At 37.7% G+C, this 16648-nt stretch overlaps 1 protein-coding gene across 1 annotated transcript; it reads left to right on the top strand.

The window, feature by feature from the left end:
• Positions 1-1003: 1003 nt before the first annotated feature.
• On the top strand, positions 1004-13610 carry LOC101854156 (ubiquitin-associated domain-containing protein 1). Its single transcript, XM_005094923.3, has 11 exons — positions 1004-1139; positions 1963-2159; positions 5130-5292; positions 6008-6066; positions 6352-6459; positions 7031-7133; positions 8922-9036; positions 9726-9978; positions 10583-10669; positions 11497-11635; positions 12897-13610. Exons 2-11 carry the CDS (start codon positions 2043-2045, stop codon positions 13052-13054), a joined length of 1302 nt encoding a protein of 433 aa, XP_005094980.1. The 5' UTR covers positions 1004-1139; positions 1963-2042; the 3' UTR covers positions 13055-13610.
• The last annotated feature ends 3038 nt before the right edge of the window (positions 13611-16648 follow it).

Genomic DNA, 16648 nt, shown 5'->3' with positions numbered 1-16648 from the left:
GGGGGATTATAATAGCTGAAATCTTGGAAGTAGTTAACTGGATTTGAATGGTGCAATGAACGCCATGACCATACACATCTATCTTTTGTAGGGAAAGGAAAATATATTTCTAATTAATGAAAGAACTTGAACTTGCAGATTAATTCAACAAAATAATTAGATATAGCCTGTTTAACGTCTTTATCAATTCCACCAGAAACACGATATGTAGGCCTATTTCACAATTGGCTTACAATACGATATGTTATTCTCCCTTAGGCCTATCCACCCCCACCCCCCCGAAAAAACAACAACACACAACAACAAACAACAAACAAACAAACAAATGCAACAAAAGAAAGTTAACATATACGAACATATTAATCATGACAGATTAGTAGTAGCCTACTAGATCTATAGGACTAATAAACCTGCTTAGTTATTAATTACAAGATTACTTGTGTGTTATGGTAGTGGTACCTTTAAATCTAAACAGTAAACAGAACTCAGAACTTATTACTCTAGACTAGATATCAAGATGTAGATTTCAATTACAATGAATTAATTGAGCCCTTGACATCCCTATTCGAAAATTAATATGCTTATGTAACTGAAAAGAAACATGTTTGACAGTTTACCTCTGATTTTGAAAGCTGTTATAGTATTCACAACAGCTGCATTGGTGGTGGCCTACTATATTTTTCTGTGAACGAGGTCACATAAGGCAGCAGCCATTTTGTTACTAACTACGCTTTGTGGTAACCATGCAAGGTTATACTGGGGTAGTCTATACAAATATTTATAAAATGCAGCGATACAAATACAAAAATATCAGCTGTGCTGAATAATTCCAAGTTTTTAAAATCTGACTTTGTTTGTTAAGTAACAGTTTTACTCATGATATTTCTTAACTAGGAAACATATGTTTCTTTTTATCCCTTATAGCGCCCTAGCAGGAAACCATTTCCTCTCAAAGAATGAGAATGACGTCCCTTTAGGAAAATGCGGAAGGAAATAACTCTTGTTTACAAGTCTATAGATTCTAGTTTATTTTCGTTCTGCCATTTCTGACTTTGACAATTTCTATCAAGACGACAACATCTGATTCTTGAAGTGTCATCAATTTTCTTCGATACTGGAAACGCAAGCAGAATATACTGGTATTTTACCGCCATAACCCTATTCTAAACCCTTTTGTAATAGATCTATCTGTGTTAGCGGGTCTTTTTTCATTTTTATTACCTTGGCCCTTGGCTTTGTCAGTCAGATCATAGTCATAGTGCAAGGCGCAGCAAGGCAAGGACCTGCTTTTTTGTTCTGATTACTTTGACTTTGGCCCAAAGTTTGGGCAAGGGAAACAGTACTTTTAACTAGATCTAGACTTTATTTGAATATCTAACAAACAATAGATATCAACATAACAACTAGATCTAGACTCTAGATCTAGATATAGATCTAGAATCTAGATCTAGATCTATTTTATAAGGCCAAATGTGGAGCTAAGAATGGCGCTTTTTCGGTAGATCTAATCTAGATCTAGATCTAGATCTAGATCTAGATTAGATCTAGTTCCCACCCCGCATTTGTTATTCACGGGTTTTGGCCCTAAAGAATAGGGGGGTTTCAGGGGGGGCTTTTCGGTAGTTCCCACCCCGCAACTGTTATTCGCCGGTTTTGGCCCCAAGAGTTCTTCCCAGTCCTCGCAGAATGGCAGAATGAAAGGATGACACCTAAATCTCGCAAATAACCAAAAAAATCTCGAGATCGGAAACCGTTCTGAGAAATAGAGTTCAGCTTTATTTTCCCGAACGTTCGGAGATATAGTCACTTCAATGAATATATGCAATAAATGTAGGCCTGTCATGACTGAAGCTCAAAAACACACAAACATCCAGAATTTGCAGAGCTGCAACGAGACCTCCAGACCAGTTTTGTTGGTTAAATTACAATATATATGACACTTTCTTTTTTATTTTGCTCTAGATTCCACAGAAATTATTGTGGGCAGTTTTTGCCCGTGACTCCAGTAACTTGTGAGTGGTCCCAACCAGTGGAATATCTCGATGGTGGTGACGGATTCGCTATTGTTCCCCCCGTCTGCCATGATGAAAGTCCGCGTCACTAATATGAGCGGAGTGGATGCAGTAGCCGAAGTTGGCCGAGATTGGACTTGTGATAAGGTAGCCTACGTGTGTATTACTTCTTTGTAAACGTCTTTTTTACATCTCCTAGCGTGTTTTGTTTTGTCTATCAAATGGACCATTTTATTTGTTGTCACTCGGAGGAGTTTGCCAGTTTTTCATCTTCTCCTCTAACAATTGTTTATGTGTTTTACATTTTCAATGTGCAAAATACACTACATTTATGCACTTTTTCAACCAGACAGCCTAATCTTAAGCTATAACATTCGGGGGGAATAAAAATTTTAAGCTTCTCATCATTGAATCTGTTGTTGTTTTTCTTGTTGTTTTTTTTACCATAGTTTCATGGCGGCTAAGATCCTGCATTTTCATTGCTCCCAAGCACCAGAATCTTAGGCAGAGTGTGCTGCAACTTAAAACAATTTTTTTTCAGTTCACGGCGCACCGGCAGTGGAATTTTAGTTGTAGCAGGGGGCTCCCCTGCGAGCGCCTTATCACGTTGGGGTCACGGGGGTCAGCTCCCTGTGACCGCTCTGTCTAGGCTGACTTCATTTTTGGCACTTTTCAACGTACAGTTTTAGGTGTATCCTTGTATCTATGGTAATTATCATTTAATGCTCCCAAAGCACGCAGTCCTGCTCTTGAGTCCCAAAAAACAACTGACATTGTAACTTGTCTGGTTATTTTGTTAGACACGCTGAAATCGGCAATGCTAAATTGTAAAAACTTTTTTACAAGTGTGAATGAAAAGAAATAAAAAGCACGACAAAAACTGTCGAACTTTTGGAACATGAATGACATAACTTTGGTGCAGATACTCAGAAAAGTTGGTATCTGCGCATATAATAGGAAGCTGTAATTTGCATCTTTATCCATCTGGCACACTATTCGCTATAAAGTAATTCCTCCAAATATAACTTTATGTGTCTTATATAATCGCATATTTTCTCTAAAGTTTATCAAAATTACCCTGATGTCTCTCTGTGAAAAAGTGCAAATCGATTTTAGTGCCAGAATACATCTACAACAATGTAAAACACGAACAGTAGGCTATCAGTCAGTTACACTCCAAAATTATTCCTTATTTTTCTTAAAACACTAGATCTAGGTTTTGAAAGTTGACTGAATAACAGGGATGACTTCTCGTGATTGTATTATAAGAATAATTTCTAGCTTTCCAGTGACACTGAATCAGCACCAGGCTTTTCCAGCTTTTATTTTCGTTTCTATAACCATTTGCAATAACTGACAATGTTCTGATTTCTTTACATTCATAAGTCTCTGCGCATATATGTCCGACACAAAAACTAAGAATGAATGTTAGCTGTCATTATTTTTATTCCATACAAGAAGTTCGTCTCTACCCATGTATTAACACTCTTTTGTGTTTTTAAAAAATCTTATAATATATCTTTCTTAGTTGTATGCAGGCTGCCACAGACACAGCATGATTCATGAACAAACATAGAATCATAGAGTAACTTTCTCTTGTTTAATGGTAGAATAAGAGCTAACACTGAGTGTCTTTAGTTAAAAAATGCAGATGTTCATCTTTCTTCTCTTATAACTTGACTATTACTACTCGCGCAGATTTAAGATTTCTCATTTTAAAAGACATGATATTCGTAGTCAGTTTAACACAGATTTTGGAGAGATCTGTCGTGCCTATTTAAAATAAACAATAATTTATTCATAAGTATGTAACTAAAATAGGACATTTGGGTACTCTACAAACACTTATCTACAACAAAAACTAAGGCACAGAAATTACCCATTCTAATGCAGAATAAATCTCAAGACATTGAGCTTTTAGAACATGCCCGTAATGGTTTGCTGTGTGGAATGGGGAAGAAGTTATATCGTATCAAACGTAGACAAAAAGGTGAACTTCTTAACCGACAGCGGCAAATTAGGTTCAGGGCTCATTGACCCCGAGCCGAGAAGCTCCGGTGGGCTGTTGAGTCACACTAACTAAAGGTAACAGAATCGAACGAAAAGTGACGCTGTGAGTTAAGGACAAAATGTAGTTTATTCTGATACTAGGTTTTCTGTTGAGAAGGCAGTATTGATGAAGGGAGGTAAATATTTATGTTCACTATTATTCATGGTCTTGGGTGATGTTGTGAGAAAGAAGTACAGGCAGCATGATTTCTTTCTGGACACTGGTTTCCTTTCGCTGCTCATGTTTTCTGGTTTTTTGTTGTTCGAACAAGGACACAACTAACCAAATGTGTCACAACACAGTGAAATCAGACGCTCATCAATTTTTTTGTCAATTGGAATTTTTGGTATCATCTTACAGCCTGCTCATTTGTCTTGTTTTCAATAAAAGAAATATCCATTTATCTTAAATAATAATCGAGATATATGGATTGAAGGAGGTGGGGGTCACTTGGTTTCAGAGGTAAAATGAGTCCGAAAATGGCCACCAAAGTTTAGTGACTTCCAAAGCTTTAGAGTCCTCTGAAACTGAAAATTTACATTTTGGGAGCCTTTAATCTACAATTTTCAGTAATATCTTATCTCTTTTAAAATGGACATAACAGGTGTTGAACCAAAAAAATAAAAATTCCATAAAAATTACAAATCAGGAAGGAAAGTGCTGTTTTCTTCTATTTCTTTATATTAACGAGCGCCTGATTTCACCAAGATGCATCACAAATCATTTTTTGTTGTTTCAAGAAAATTTCAAAATATAAGGCCAGTGCTTTCCTTGGTCAGCTTTACTTGAATACTTGGAGGTGTCATCTCTGACTCAGAGGTTGACAGGGTTGACATGTAATGACTGTTCAGCGCTCGTAGTCGCCAGCTGCCATTCAGCTTTGTGACTTGAGCAAAAGTGAAAAATGTCTCATTGGTTAGTAAGATCACAGTTTTCAAAACAAAACCCTACTTCATTGAGGTACAAAACAAGTAACAGGCATTTTTTTAGCGTACTAATAACTAAACGCCTGAAAAAATGATGAAGGAAATTGTGAATTACCTTGATTTCATTTGCTTCATGATCAGGTTAAACTGTCCCTGGAACACTTGCTTGACCGTCCGGCATCCTTGACCGGCCTGGGTTCAGATGCTATGAAGAACTCACTCCATTACAAACTGGTGCTTGTCCGATGTGGGAAGACTTTGTCCAACGATCTCTCCATAGGCCAGCAAGGGGTTAAAGATAACGGTCAGTTGGTCGTTGCTATTGTAGAGACGTAAATATTTTACTTCCACATCAACCTACACAGTTTTGATCGTAGGTGGCTTCAATCAGAGATCCTATTCATGAGAATTTGACAAGACTCGCTCAGAAACTAAATAAATAAGAAACACAAGTAATAGAAAAGTGAAAATGAAAAAGTTTTTTTCTTTTTTATAATGAGACACTGTCTGAGATGACCACTTTTCTCTTCGACAATGGGTGGTCTTCTTGGACAGGTCCAACAGTATAAGGATTGTATATTCTGTGTCAGCTGTGTGTTTTAAGATGACTTAAGTCAATTTGCTTTGCTAAATGATTGGTTTTGAAAATAAAACTTATGCAGTAGGCAAAAAAAATGTTAGTGCGTTTTACAGTACCCGCAACTAACTGAGGTCATTTATTGCTTGGCATAACTGAGAATGATAGTTATCTGGCCTGTCTCTCATGCATAAGTCGCTACCCTAGAGTTACAAAGTTCCTTCTGCTCAGTGCCTAGTTTTGAGAAAATTTGACGTTAAAAATTGTGAGACTCACAACATGTCTGGCTTTTTCAAATGCAGTTGTTTGAATATCTTGATTATGATTTTGATTGGGCCGATAGAATTTTTGGTTTCTGACATCATGGTCATAGTAACTCAAAAGGCCAAAATCATACTCAGTGTTTGGTTTTCTTAAGTGGTACGTCTTTGTATTTTTGCAGATGAATTGCTCTTACTGAAAAAACGACCAGACGTTCCTTGTATAGGAACAGACAGGCAGGTAAGATCTGTTCCTTTTTGTTGTTACTTTATTATAATAATTACCATAATGATGATAATCATAGTCATGATACTGATCATAATAGTAATCATGATAAAAATGATGATCATCATATCATAATATTGCTGATAATAATGATATCAGATGCCATTTATTTAGCTTTATATCCTCTAGAAAGTAGGCTCTCTGCATTCTGCAATTTGATATATCACTGTGAAGGGTGTTTGCTATTTTATGTCATTACATACTTATGGACGCTGCCTTTTACGTTCTGGTTGTATTCAGAGAGAAGACAAGAAAGTTGCAGACATAGCAACGATACGTAAAGCCACTGCCCATCTGGTGAAGAAACACCATGAACAGCCCGAAGAGGAGGCGAGCTCTAGTCTCGATGTGAGTGACATTTATGGAAGAACTTGCTGAATTGACCTCTGCCCCTTGCGAAACTTACCATTGATTATATCGTTTATAGTGATGGTGTCAGGCACAAATGGAACAACTATATAATTTTCTGACACCCGATTTTTTTTTTTACCATATTGTAAAGCAGGATCAAATGCATCAACTCAATAAATAGTGTACAAATTCAACGGATAGAAATGCATTTTTAAAAATGTCAGCGTAAAATTTGAGTTGAAGTGGTCATTGATAGTACACTGATACTCAATTAGCACTTGATGTGGTCACATCATGTTTCTACTTGCCTTTTATGATTTTTAAAATCATAGGATGACTTCCTTTGTTCCAACACCGACGTACCATTCCCATTCTTTTGGTTTTTCATTTTATCAGTTTAGCTAGATTCATTCAGATTTTTTTTTTAAGTCGGATATAATGCGGGCTATTAATATTTTCTAAAAACCTCTTGTGTCCTCCTCCACTGTCCCATGAATTCGTTTTAAATTGAAAGTTACACAGTAATTTTATGATTATCCTTTTTCTGTAACTCTTGTTCCTGATTTAGTTTCAGAGTGAACTACGTCGAATTCTCATATCTCTGATCGAAGCCTCGCAACGCATCCTGTGTCTCAACCCAGAAGCTGCCAAGATTTTTCAGCAAGCTGAGGGTGTGTACTGGCTTTTGCATTGTGAGGGAAAAAATTGAAGATGCTTTAAGTGTAGAGGGCTAAAGAGGCAGATGTAGACCAAGGATGAGTAACGAGGAAAATACGGGGATAATGTAGGATTTTTAGAGAGCATGCAAGCGTCATAATAAATGGAAGACCATGACTGCCAATATCTGTTTAAGACGTGGCACTTGAAAAACAAAGTTTTGTATTGTTGTGCGAGTTGAGCAAATTTTCAGGAAATCATTCTCACGGTAAGAGTGTAACACCATCAATTTACAATCGATGACCCCAGAATATATAATTCTAACTCAGTTACTCTCACTTTTGAGACACAGGAGACCTTGTTTAACAAAAAGTCATTTAACATGAAATTCATGTTAATTTGGAAGAATTTCAATTCCCTTTTTACCTCATCTTTATTCTTTGCAACTTCCCTTAACATAATAAAATAAATTCCTGCAAATCTGGTAAGCATGAAGGAATTTTGAACAATTTCATCATTCCTCCCAGCTGACCCCCCTTTTCCCTTTTTCCTTTTCACTCACAGTAGCCTTCCATTGTCAAGAGGTATCACACAATACTCTTTCAATGGGCTAAGACAAAACACAACTCCCCCCCCTCCTCCCCATTTGAGTTTTCTGTCCCTCTTCCTGTCTGCAGCGATTGGTGATAGAGTGGCTTTGGTACATGAGACAGAGAGATGAAGCACTGATGCTGTCAACTGTCCTTACTTTGAGGGGAACGTCCTGTTTTTTTAAAAGAATTTTTAGATTAGCTCTTTAATGTGCAGTTTCAATTTATCAATTTCATGTTTTATTTGTTATGTTCTTAAACTACGTAGTAGGATAGATATCCATCTAGTATACAGCTACAACCTTCCTTGAACCTCATTCTGTGCGCTGAAGGCATCTGTCTAAGGTTGAAAATAAGTTTTTGAATAACTTTTTTTTCATTTCCAAAGGTTACCAGCTCTGAGTGTGTTATTAATGACTTTAAAAAATAGGTTATGTGAAGCTAAGCATTTGATCTTGTTTGTAGTTCTGGCTGCAACAAACGATTAGAAAGGAGTCACCTATTCTTTTTAAAAATCTCTTCATTTACATTCTGCTAAACATGAAGAAATTTTCTGGTCCGATGAAGTTCATGTTATCAAGTGTTTTGAATTCAAAGTTTTTGTACACTTTTTTCACAGCTAATTAAAACCTGTAAATGCTTTGCCATATCGACAGACTGAAGGGCTAGAACCCAAATGGCTGCTGGATCGGAAAAGTAAAGTAAAGTAAAAGTACACTTTGTCTCCCTCAAATTCAAATTAAGAATGAAAATAATGTGACATGGATTTTTCCCAGGTAATAAAGAAATACAGGTCGCAAACTTTTATATGTGATGTAGAGGGAGCACAGGGTAGGTTTTAGACTCTCGAACTACAAACACTAACAATTCCGACAAACACTGAATACTCTGAGTTCACTAGAACCTTATTATTCCGGGATTGTGAGATAGAGTTACAATTGGTCGCTTTTAAGCACAAGGGAGCTATCCGAAAAATGCTGTTTTGAGAAAATTGAAGGTAAAGTTTTTGCGCCTTGTTTTTTTTTCTTTAAAAGACAAGGATAGTTTTTCTCTATAACCAAACAATTATACACACCAATGAAACCAAACTTCTCCTATAGGTAGGGCAATGCCCACTTTGGTTTAGGTCAAGATTTCTGGAAACACTCGAAATCTGGGTTAGCCCACTTGTCCTTAAAAGCAACCAACTTTGTTTATCTCTTCTCCCTCCAGAGATGTTGAACGAGGCTCCGGCACGTAAGAATGGGCTGGCAGAGTCCAGTGTGAAGCAGCTGACAGACATGGGTTTTCCAGAGAACCGAGCGAGGAAGGCACTGCTTCTGAATCAGTGAGTACTGGGTTGATAATTACAACTGTATCAGTGAGTACTGGGTCGATAACAACAACAGAATCAGTGAGTACTGGATTGATAATTACAACTGAATCAGTGAGTTCTGGATTGATAGTTACAACTCAGTGAGTTTGATCAGTGAGTACCGGATTGATAATTACAACTGAATCAGTGAGTACTTCATCGATGACTACAACTGAATCACTTAATCTATAATTACAACTGAATCAGTGAGTACTGGATTGATAACAACTGAATCAGTGAGTACTGGGTCGAGAACTACAATTGAATCAGTGAGTACTTAATCTATAATTACAACTGTATCAGTGAGTACTGGATTAATAACAACAACTGAGTCAATGAGTATTGGATGTATAACTACAACTGGATCAGTGAGTACTGGGGCGATCACTACTACTGGATCAGTGAGTACTTAACCTATGACAACTGAATCAGTGGGCGGTGGGTCGATAACATCAACAGAATCATTGAGAGTTTTTGTTCTTGTCCTAATCATTTCATTCACTCATGTACCTCAAAACTTAATGAATCAAATCACACAAAATTATGCCACCTGTGGTTAGTTAACTCTTTCACTACCGCGAGCTGTGTAAATCACTTTCGAAAACATCTCTTTACTCAAACTAAAAAAAATGGAGGTGATTTTTCTCTCTCTCTCTCTCCAGGCAGTCTGTGATGTCGGCCATGGACTGGTTGCTGACCAACGAGTCGGATCCCAACATAGATCAGCCACTGCCGGGGCAGGAGGAGCCAGAGCCTGAGGTGACCGAGGGGGAAGAGGGCATGACCCAGGGTACAGAGGGTTCCTCGGACGATCAGCTAGTGGGAGCCACCGGAGGGGCAGAGGGTCCGAGGTTCAAGAACATTCTGGAGACGATCAGGGCCTTCCAGAGAAGGGAGTTCAGGCCGAACCCAAGGGTAAGACGACCACTGGCTTGATTTTTATCTTCTGTCTGTTTGTTTTCTCCTTGTTGTTGTTGTTGTTGTTGTTCTTCCTCTTCTTCTTCTTCTTTTTCTTCTTCTTCTTCTTCTTCTTCTTCTTCTTCTTCTTCTTCTTCTTCTTCTTTTCTTCTTCTTCTTCTTCTTCTTCTTCTTCTTCTTCTTCTCCTCCTACTTCTCTTCTGCCTCCTGACTTTGTTTAACCCCAACGCCACAAAAACACTCAAACGGTTCTCCTAATGCTTTGATTGACAGACCTTTTATATCCTTTTGCTGTGTACATCTTTCTTATTTTCTGTTTTTGAAATTCTTTCAGGCTCTATAAAACTTACTGAAGTTGGAGGTTTAGATTTAATTTTGTTTTCTTTCAATTGTTTCAGGCTCTACAAAACCTCCTGGAGGCTGGATTTACAGTTGTTTTGGGTTTTTTTTGGGGGGGGGGTTCAATTCTTTCAAGCTCTACAAAAATGACAGGAGATGGGATTTAAGATTTTACATGTTGTTTTTTTAATTCTTTTAGGCTCTACAAAACTTACCGCAGATCGGATTTAAGATTTTATTTGGTGTTTTTCAATCCTTTCAGGCTCTACAAAACCTGCTGGAGATGGGGTTTGCTGAGAAGGAGGCAATCCACGCTCTCAGGGTGTCTAGGAATAGCCAGGACGCTGCTGTGAGTAAAGCAGAGATCTGTCACGCTTCCAGCATTTGTGTTGTTAGCACACACTGACCATCTCTATCTTGTAGTGCAAAAGTGGGCTGGTTATGGCCTAATGAAGGTTTCCGTCTATCCTAATAGTAAGGGTTTCTGTCTGGCCTTATGCCCCTCTATACTTTTATGTTATAATGTCCGGCTTAATGGGCTATACAGCAATTATTGCTTACATTCTTTCACACTCATTGCAAAAAGACGCTCCTCGACTGGAAGCAGGGAAGGGGGAGGGGTGGGGATTTGTGGAGGAGAGCAAACAATTTTTTAATTAATAGAAATTGCTACTGTAACTTGTAACTATTGCGAATGACCAAGGCAGATTTTGAAAGAAATCGAGGTCAGTTACATGAACAGGAATTGATGATTCCTAGGCCATGGTCTCCGTAAAGTTTGGGTTTGCAAATATGGCTTTGAGTGTTTGTTTGTTTTTTCTGTTTGTTTGTTTGGGTGTCCTATTGTGGCTTTGAGTGTTTGTTTTGGGTGTCCAATAATTGTGGCTTTGCTTTTTTAAATACTTATTTGGTGTCCAATTGTGGCTTTTTTGTTTGTTTGTTTGGGTGTTAAATTGTGGCTTTGTCTTTATGTTTGTTTGTTTGTCCAATTGTGGCTTTGCCTTTTTTTGTTTGTTTGGGTGTCCAGTTGTGGTTTTTTGTGTCTTTTTGTTTGTTTGTGTGTCCAATTGAGGCTTTGTCTTTTTTGTGTGTTTGGGTTTTGAATTGTGGCTTTCCTTTTTTTGTTGTTGTTTATTTGTTTGGCTGACCTATGGTGGCTTTGAATGTCTCTCTCAGTGTGACTGGCTGCTAAGTGACCGTAAGGAGAAGCCAGAGAGCGTTGACCAGGGCCTGGATGTCAATAGTCCCGTCTACAAGGCCATCCTGGCAAATCCGTCCGTCCAACTGGGGCTTAACAGTCCTCGGTGTCTGCTCGGTAGGCTGGGATTTTCTTTTCTTTATTTCTGTCTGTCGGTTTGTCTGTCTGTGTGTGTGTGTCGGTTTGTCTTTCTTTCTGTATCATGTATGTATGTGTGTATGTGTGTCTGTTTGTCTGGGTGTCTGTCTGTCTGAGTTTCTGTCCTTCTGTCTGTCTGTCTGACTCTCTGTCTATCTGTCTGTCTGTTTTGCTCTTTCCTAGTTCTGAATGTCTTATTGTTGCTGTGTTAATGTGCTTTTCTTCACTCAGACAAACTATAATTCTATTCCACCCACTTACATTCTCAGGGGAGGCTGAGGTTTAATTTTTTATTTGTTTTATTTCTAACATTGATCTGGTCTTATTGCTGTCCTTACGTGTAAATAATGAATGTATTGTTGTGCACGTTCTTCTTTATGTGGTTGAACTGGTTTTTCTTGTTACTGTGAAATGTTTTATCTTGTGTAAATGGCTCAGTGATCATGTGATTGATGTAAAACGCTCAGAGTTTATACTACTATGGGATAGAGCGCTATATAAATGCAATCTATTATTATGATTATCTGTGTTAGTGCAGGCTTCTAAGGTGTGTATATATATTTACAACACAATTTACTTTCATCAAGCGAGTGGCTGTAGGGTATTACTTGTAGGTTCTTCTTTTTTTCCTCACAGTTGTTGTTTCTGTCAGTCTGTCTGTCTGTCTGTTTTATTTGAAGAGGACTTTTGGTTTCTGCTGCTGTGGACTATATGACCAATTCTGGCGGAAAAGAGTTTTCAACATTTTGAGCGTTTAAAAACTTCATTTCCACTCGTGGACAGGCACAGCTTTTGGGTTTCCCTTTTGGCTTCAGCATTTCTAATTTGTGAAGCCTCGAGAAAACCTATAATATAAATAACATAAATTGTAAAGCGCGTTGAGCTTGCTGTTGAGTGAGAATTTGTGTTATACAAATGCTATTTATTATTATTTTGGTATTATTTATACAGTATAACATGAATAGCTCGTATTCATTGCGGACTGGCTTCGGTAGTTCAAGGGATCCGTAATTCGAAGGATATCTTTCAAATATAAAAAAATAAAAAAACAGGACCGCAGGCACCGTTCGATAGATGCATAATTTCGAGTCTTCTGTGTTCAACCTATCCGTGTTATACTGTGTGGTTGAACTGGTTTTTCTTATTACTGTGAAAGGTTTTATCTTGTGTAAATGACTCAGTGATCATGTGATTGATGTAAAACGCTCAGAGTTTATACATAATCCACTTTCATCAACAGCCTTCCTGCAGATGCTGGAGAACCCCATCAGTGCTAGTCAGTGGCTCAATGACCCTGAGACCGGCCCTCTCCTCATGCAGATCTCACGAATCTACCACTCGGAGAAATTCACTCCCTTCTGTCCAGGCGGAGGTACCGATACAACCGAGATCAGCTGAGGTCTCTGTGGACGGCGGGGTAGACATTAGAGCCATGGACATCTTATCCTCACTGGAAAAATAAAAGGCAAAAGAGTCCAGAGAGACTAATCGCTGCCTCAGAATTACCAAGCTCTATCTGACATTTTTGACCGTTTCGAGTTACGAAGACTATGAGCTCAAAAATAAGTTCTCTATCTTCCTGATCAAAATTGTAAGGGTATTTGGAGGCGTGGTCAAGATATTCAAAGAATTGCATTTGGAAAAGCTTAACATGTTGTGAAACTCAAAAATTTTGATGTCAAATTTCTCAAAACTAGATACTGAGCAGATTGAACTTCGTAATTCTGAATAGTGTAATAGTACCTTAATAGGAGGAGAATTTGCTCTGAATGGAAAAAGAAATGGCAAAAGAGGCTGGGGAGGCTAATGGTAACTTAATGGGAGTGCTCTGAATGGAAGAATAAATGGCAAAAGAGGCAGAGATAGACCAAGTATAACTTACTTACAGAACTTTAAACAGGTGGGTGATGGGAAAAGATGAGAAATACTACACAGGTTTTTTGAGAGCATCTGAGCAGGAAAATTAATGTCGAGCCATGATTTGCCAATGTCTGTGTTCTGATCTGGCGCTTGATTAAAGAAAAAAGAAGAAGCTGAGGACTGGTCAGATTGTCGGAGCCACTTGTTGCGTGTGTTGGCACAGTCAACTTTTATTGTACTCAAATTGTTTTTTGTTGTTCGGCCTTGTTCCTCTGCCCGGCTATGAAGAGTTTGGAGATTGTGGGATGTTTTTAGAAGGTTTTGTTGGTGGTTGGCAGATGCTCTGATGTGGTTTGCTTCTTCTGTCCTATCAAACAGCTATCGTTCGTATCTCTCCTCTTGTTCTTTTTTTTAGTTTGTTACTCTCTTGTTAACACCTCTACTCTTCGGCCGTTATATAACTTTATTGTGTTGTAAGTGCTGTAAAACTCGTACTAACTTAAAGAGGAGGTTTTGCTGTTGGTATTCCTGTAACAGAATATGGGAGCCCTCATGGTGCTGAGAATGTTGGTTTGTGTTAGGAAAGAGATGGGTGCATATTCTGTACGTCATCTGTAAATTTGCAAATGTTTGTGATAGTGAAGAGATGTATAGGATATTTGGTGGGGGGGTTTTCTGACTTAACAAATGTTTGTTATGGTGAAGATATTTATGGATATCTTGTGTGCACTCTATATTATTTGCAAATTTGTGTTGGTAATTTAAAAAAGAAAAGATATGGATATTTTGTGGGTGTACTGTATTTGTGATACGGAACAGATACATGAATATTTTGTGTGAAATCTGTATTGGCCAACTATTTGTCTGTGATAGGCAAATGTTTGTTTGTGATGCAGAACAGATGGGTTCATATTTTGTATGTTGTCTGTGGTAGCAAAAAATGTTTGTGATATAGAGATTAGATTTATCTGAAATGATACGGGCTGATTATATCCAAGTAGTTGAATGGCGCCTCTACAGGTCCTACTTCTTTTTTCTCCCTCTGTTGTTTCTGTCTATCTGTCTTGCTTTTTCTTGTTTAATAAATGATTGTTATTGTATCAGTGTGCCTGCCTTTACTCAAACAAACTTTTGTTTTGTCCCAGATTTTGAATGTGGGTGGTTAGCAGGTGCTCTTGTGTGGTTTGCTCTTTTTTTCCTATCAAACATCTTATCGTCCTGATCTCTCCCCCTTCTTTTTTGTGTTTGTTACTCTCTTGTAACGCCTCTAATCTTTGGCACTTAAATAACCTTATTGTGTTTCAAGTGCCGTAAAACTCTTACTAAAACTAAACTAAAGACCTTTAATGTTTGGAGAGTATCCATGTCTGTCCTGCCACTTTGTTCAGCCCTGGCAGGGATGGATATTGTTACCTCAGTGATTTTTTACACAGTTAAACTTACTGAATTTGAAAATGCATTGAACTTATTCAATACCGGAGTTGTTGTTGGGGTTGGGTTTTTTTATGTTGTTGTTGTTTTAAGTATGGTCTTGTATATATGAGTATTTATCTTGAACATGAGGTGATATGTTTTGTACGTCTTGTGATGGGTGGGGGGGGGGGGGGCAAAACCTAGGATGGTACAGGTTTTTTGAGTGTCTAAGCAGAGAAGTGACATGTCTGTTTAATATCTGGCACTTGAAGTTTGAAGAAGAAAAAAATGAGACTGATGTCATCTTGCTTGTTTTTATGCACAGTGTATTACTTACTTTTCTTTTTTTTAGATTAAATTAAATTAGAAATACAGATCATATATTTTTTTCTATTATATTTCTGAGTATTAGATACCTTTCATATTGTGAGTAAATTGCACCTCATCATTTGGACATAGTCACCAATTGTGTCGTGACGCAATCTAATCATTAGGTTCTCATCTATTTTTGGGCATGTTGAGTTATTGGTATCATCTGAAAGCTTATTCGTTTGTCTTGCTTTCTATTCTTATAAATCCATTTTGAATAGATTAGAAGTTGAGATATTTGCGATTGAATGAGGTGGGGGTCGCTGGGTTTCAGAGGTAAAATAAGTGCGAAAATGGCCGCCAAATTTTGGTAGGTTTTATAGCTTGAGAGTACTTGAAAACTAAATATTTACATATTTTGTGCCATTAGTCAACTTTTTTCTGTAAAATTCATGTGGAAATGTGTTTTTATATATGGACATAAAAGGTGTTGAGCCCCCCCAAAAAAGAAACATTTGATTAAAAAATTGCCAGACTGGAGAAAAAATGCCTTCTTCTTCGATTTCCTAATTTTGAGGAATGCCTGATTTCACCACGATGCCTCACAACTGTACATAGACAATCTCAGGAATAGTCTCACTTGTTTTAAAATTAACTGAAATATAACAGCAGACCACTTCAACTCAAATTTGGCATTAGTAAATAGATAGCTGAAGAAGAAAAACACTTGAAAAGATATGATGCACACTTTTTTAGAGATGGTGTATTTGGCCGCGCTTTACAACTAAGTAAGAAAAAGCCGAAAGTTGATACATTTTTATATTAAAAATTTTGCCTTTTTGTATCTGACTTTATCAACTCTTCTTATAGTATAGAGAGGCTGTTGGTCTTATCGTTGATGTGATTCAGATGAAACGTACATAGTACAGTGGAATCCGCTTAAACCGAACAGTGTTAATCCGAAAGAAGAAAGTAAAATCTTGGTTTTTTTAACCAAACTGTTATTCTAAAAACCGTGTATGCCGAAAGAAAGTAAAATCCTCTTTTTTTTTCTTTTTTTTAAGGGGGGGTTCTATTTGAACAACTTCTCTAAACTGAATTGTCGGTGGTTTGCGGGTGCTCTGGTGTGGTCGGCTCCTTCTTTCCTTTCAAGTATCTATTGTCCTTGACTCTCCTCCTAGTTTTTAAAAAAATGTTTGCTACTCTCTTGTATGTAACACCTCTAATCTTCAGCATTCATAAGACTTAACTGTGTTGCAAGTGCCATAGATGGTGGGGGGAAAGAAAGTTACACGGTGCGGTGAAATGAATTGTGAAATGTGGTGGCCAATTTTTTGTTTCCGATCTGGCACATAAAGAAGGTGGGTGGTTGGAGGGCACCACTGGCAGGTCCTACTTTTTTACTTACCC

The sequence above is a fragment of the Aplysia californica genome, unplaced genomic scaffold (genome assembly GCF_000002075.1).
Source record: "Aplysia californica isolate F4 #8 unplaced genomic scaffold, AplCal3.0 scaffold00091, whole genome shotgun sequence".
In the NCBI taxonomy this organism is placed as follows: Eukaryota; Metazoa; Mollusca; class Gastropoda; order Aplysiida; family Aplysiidae; genus Aplysia; species Aplysia californica.
This window is presented reverse-complemented; position numbering and strand designations above follow the sequence as displayed.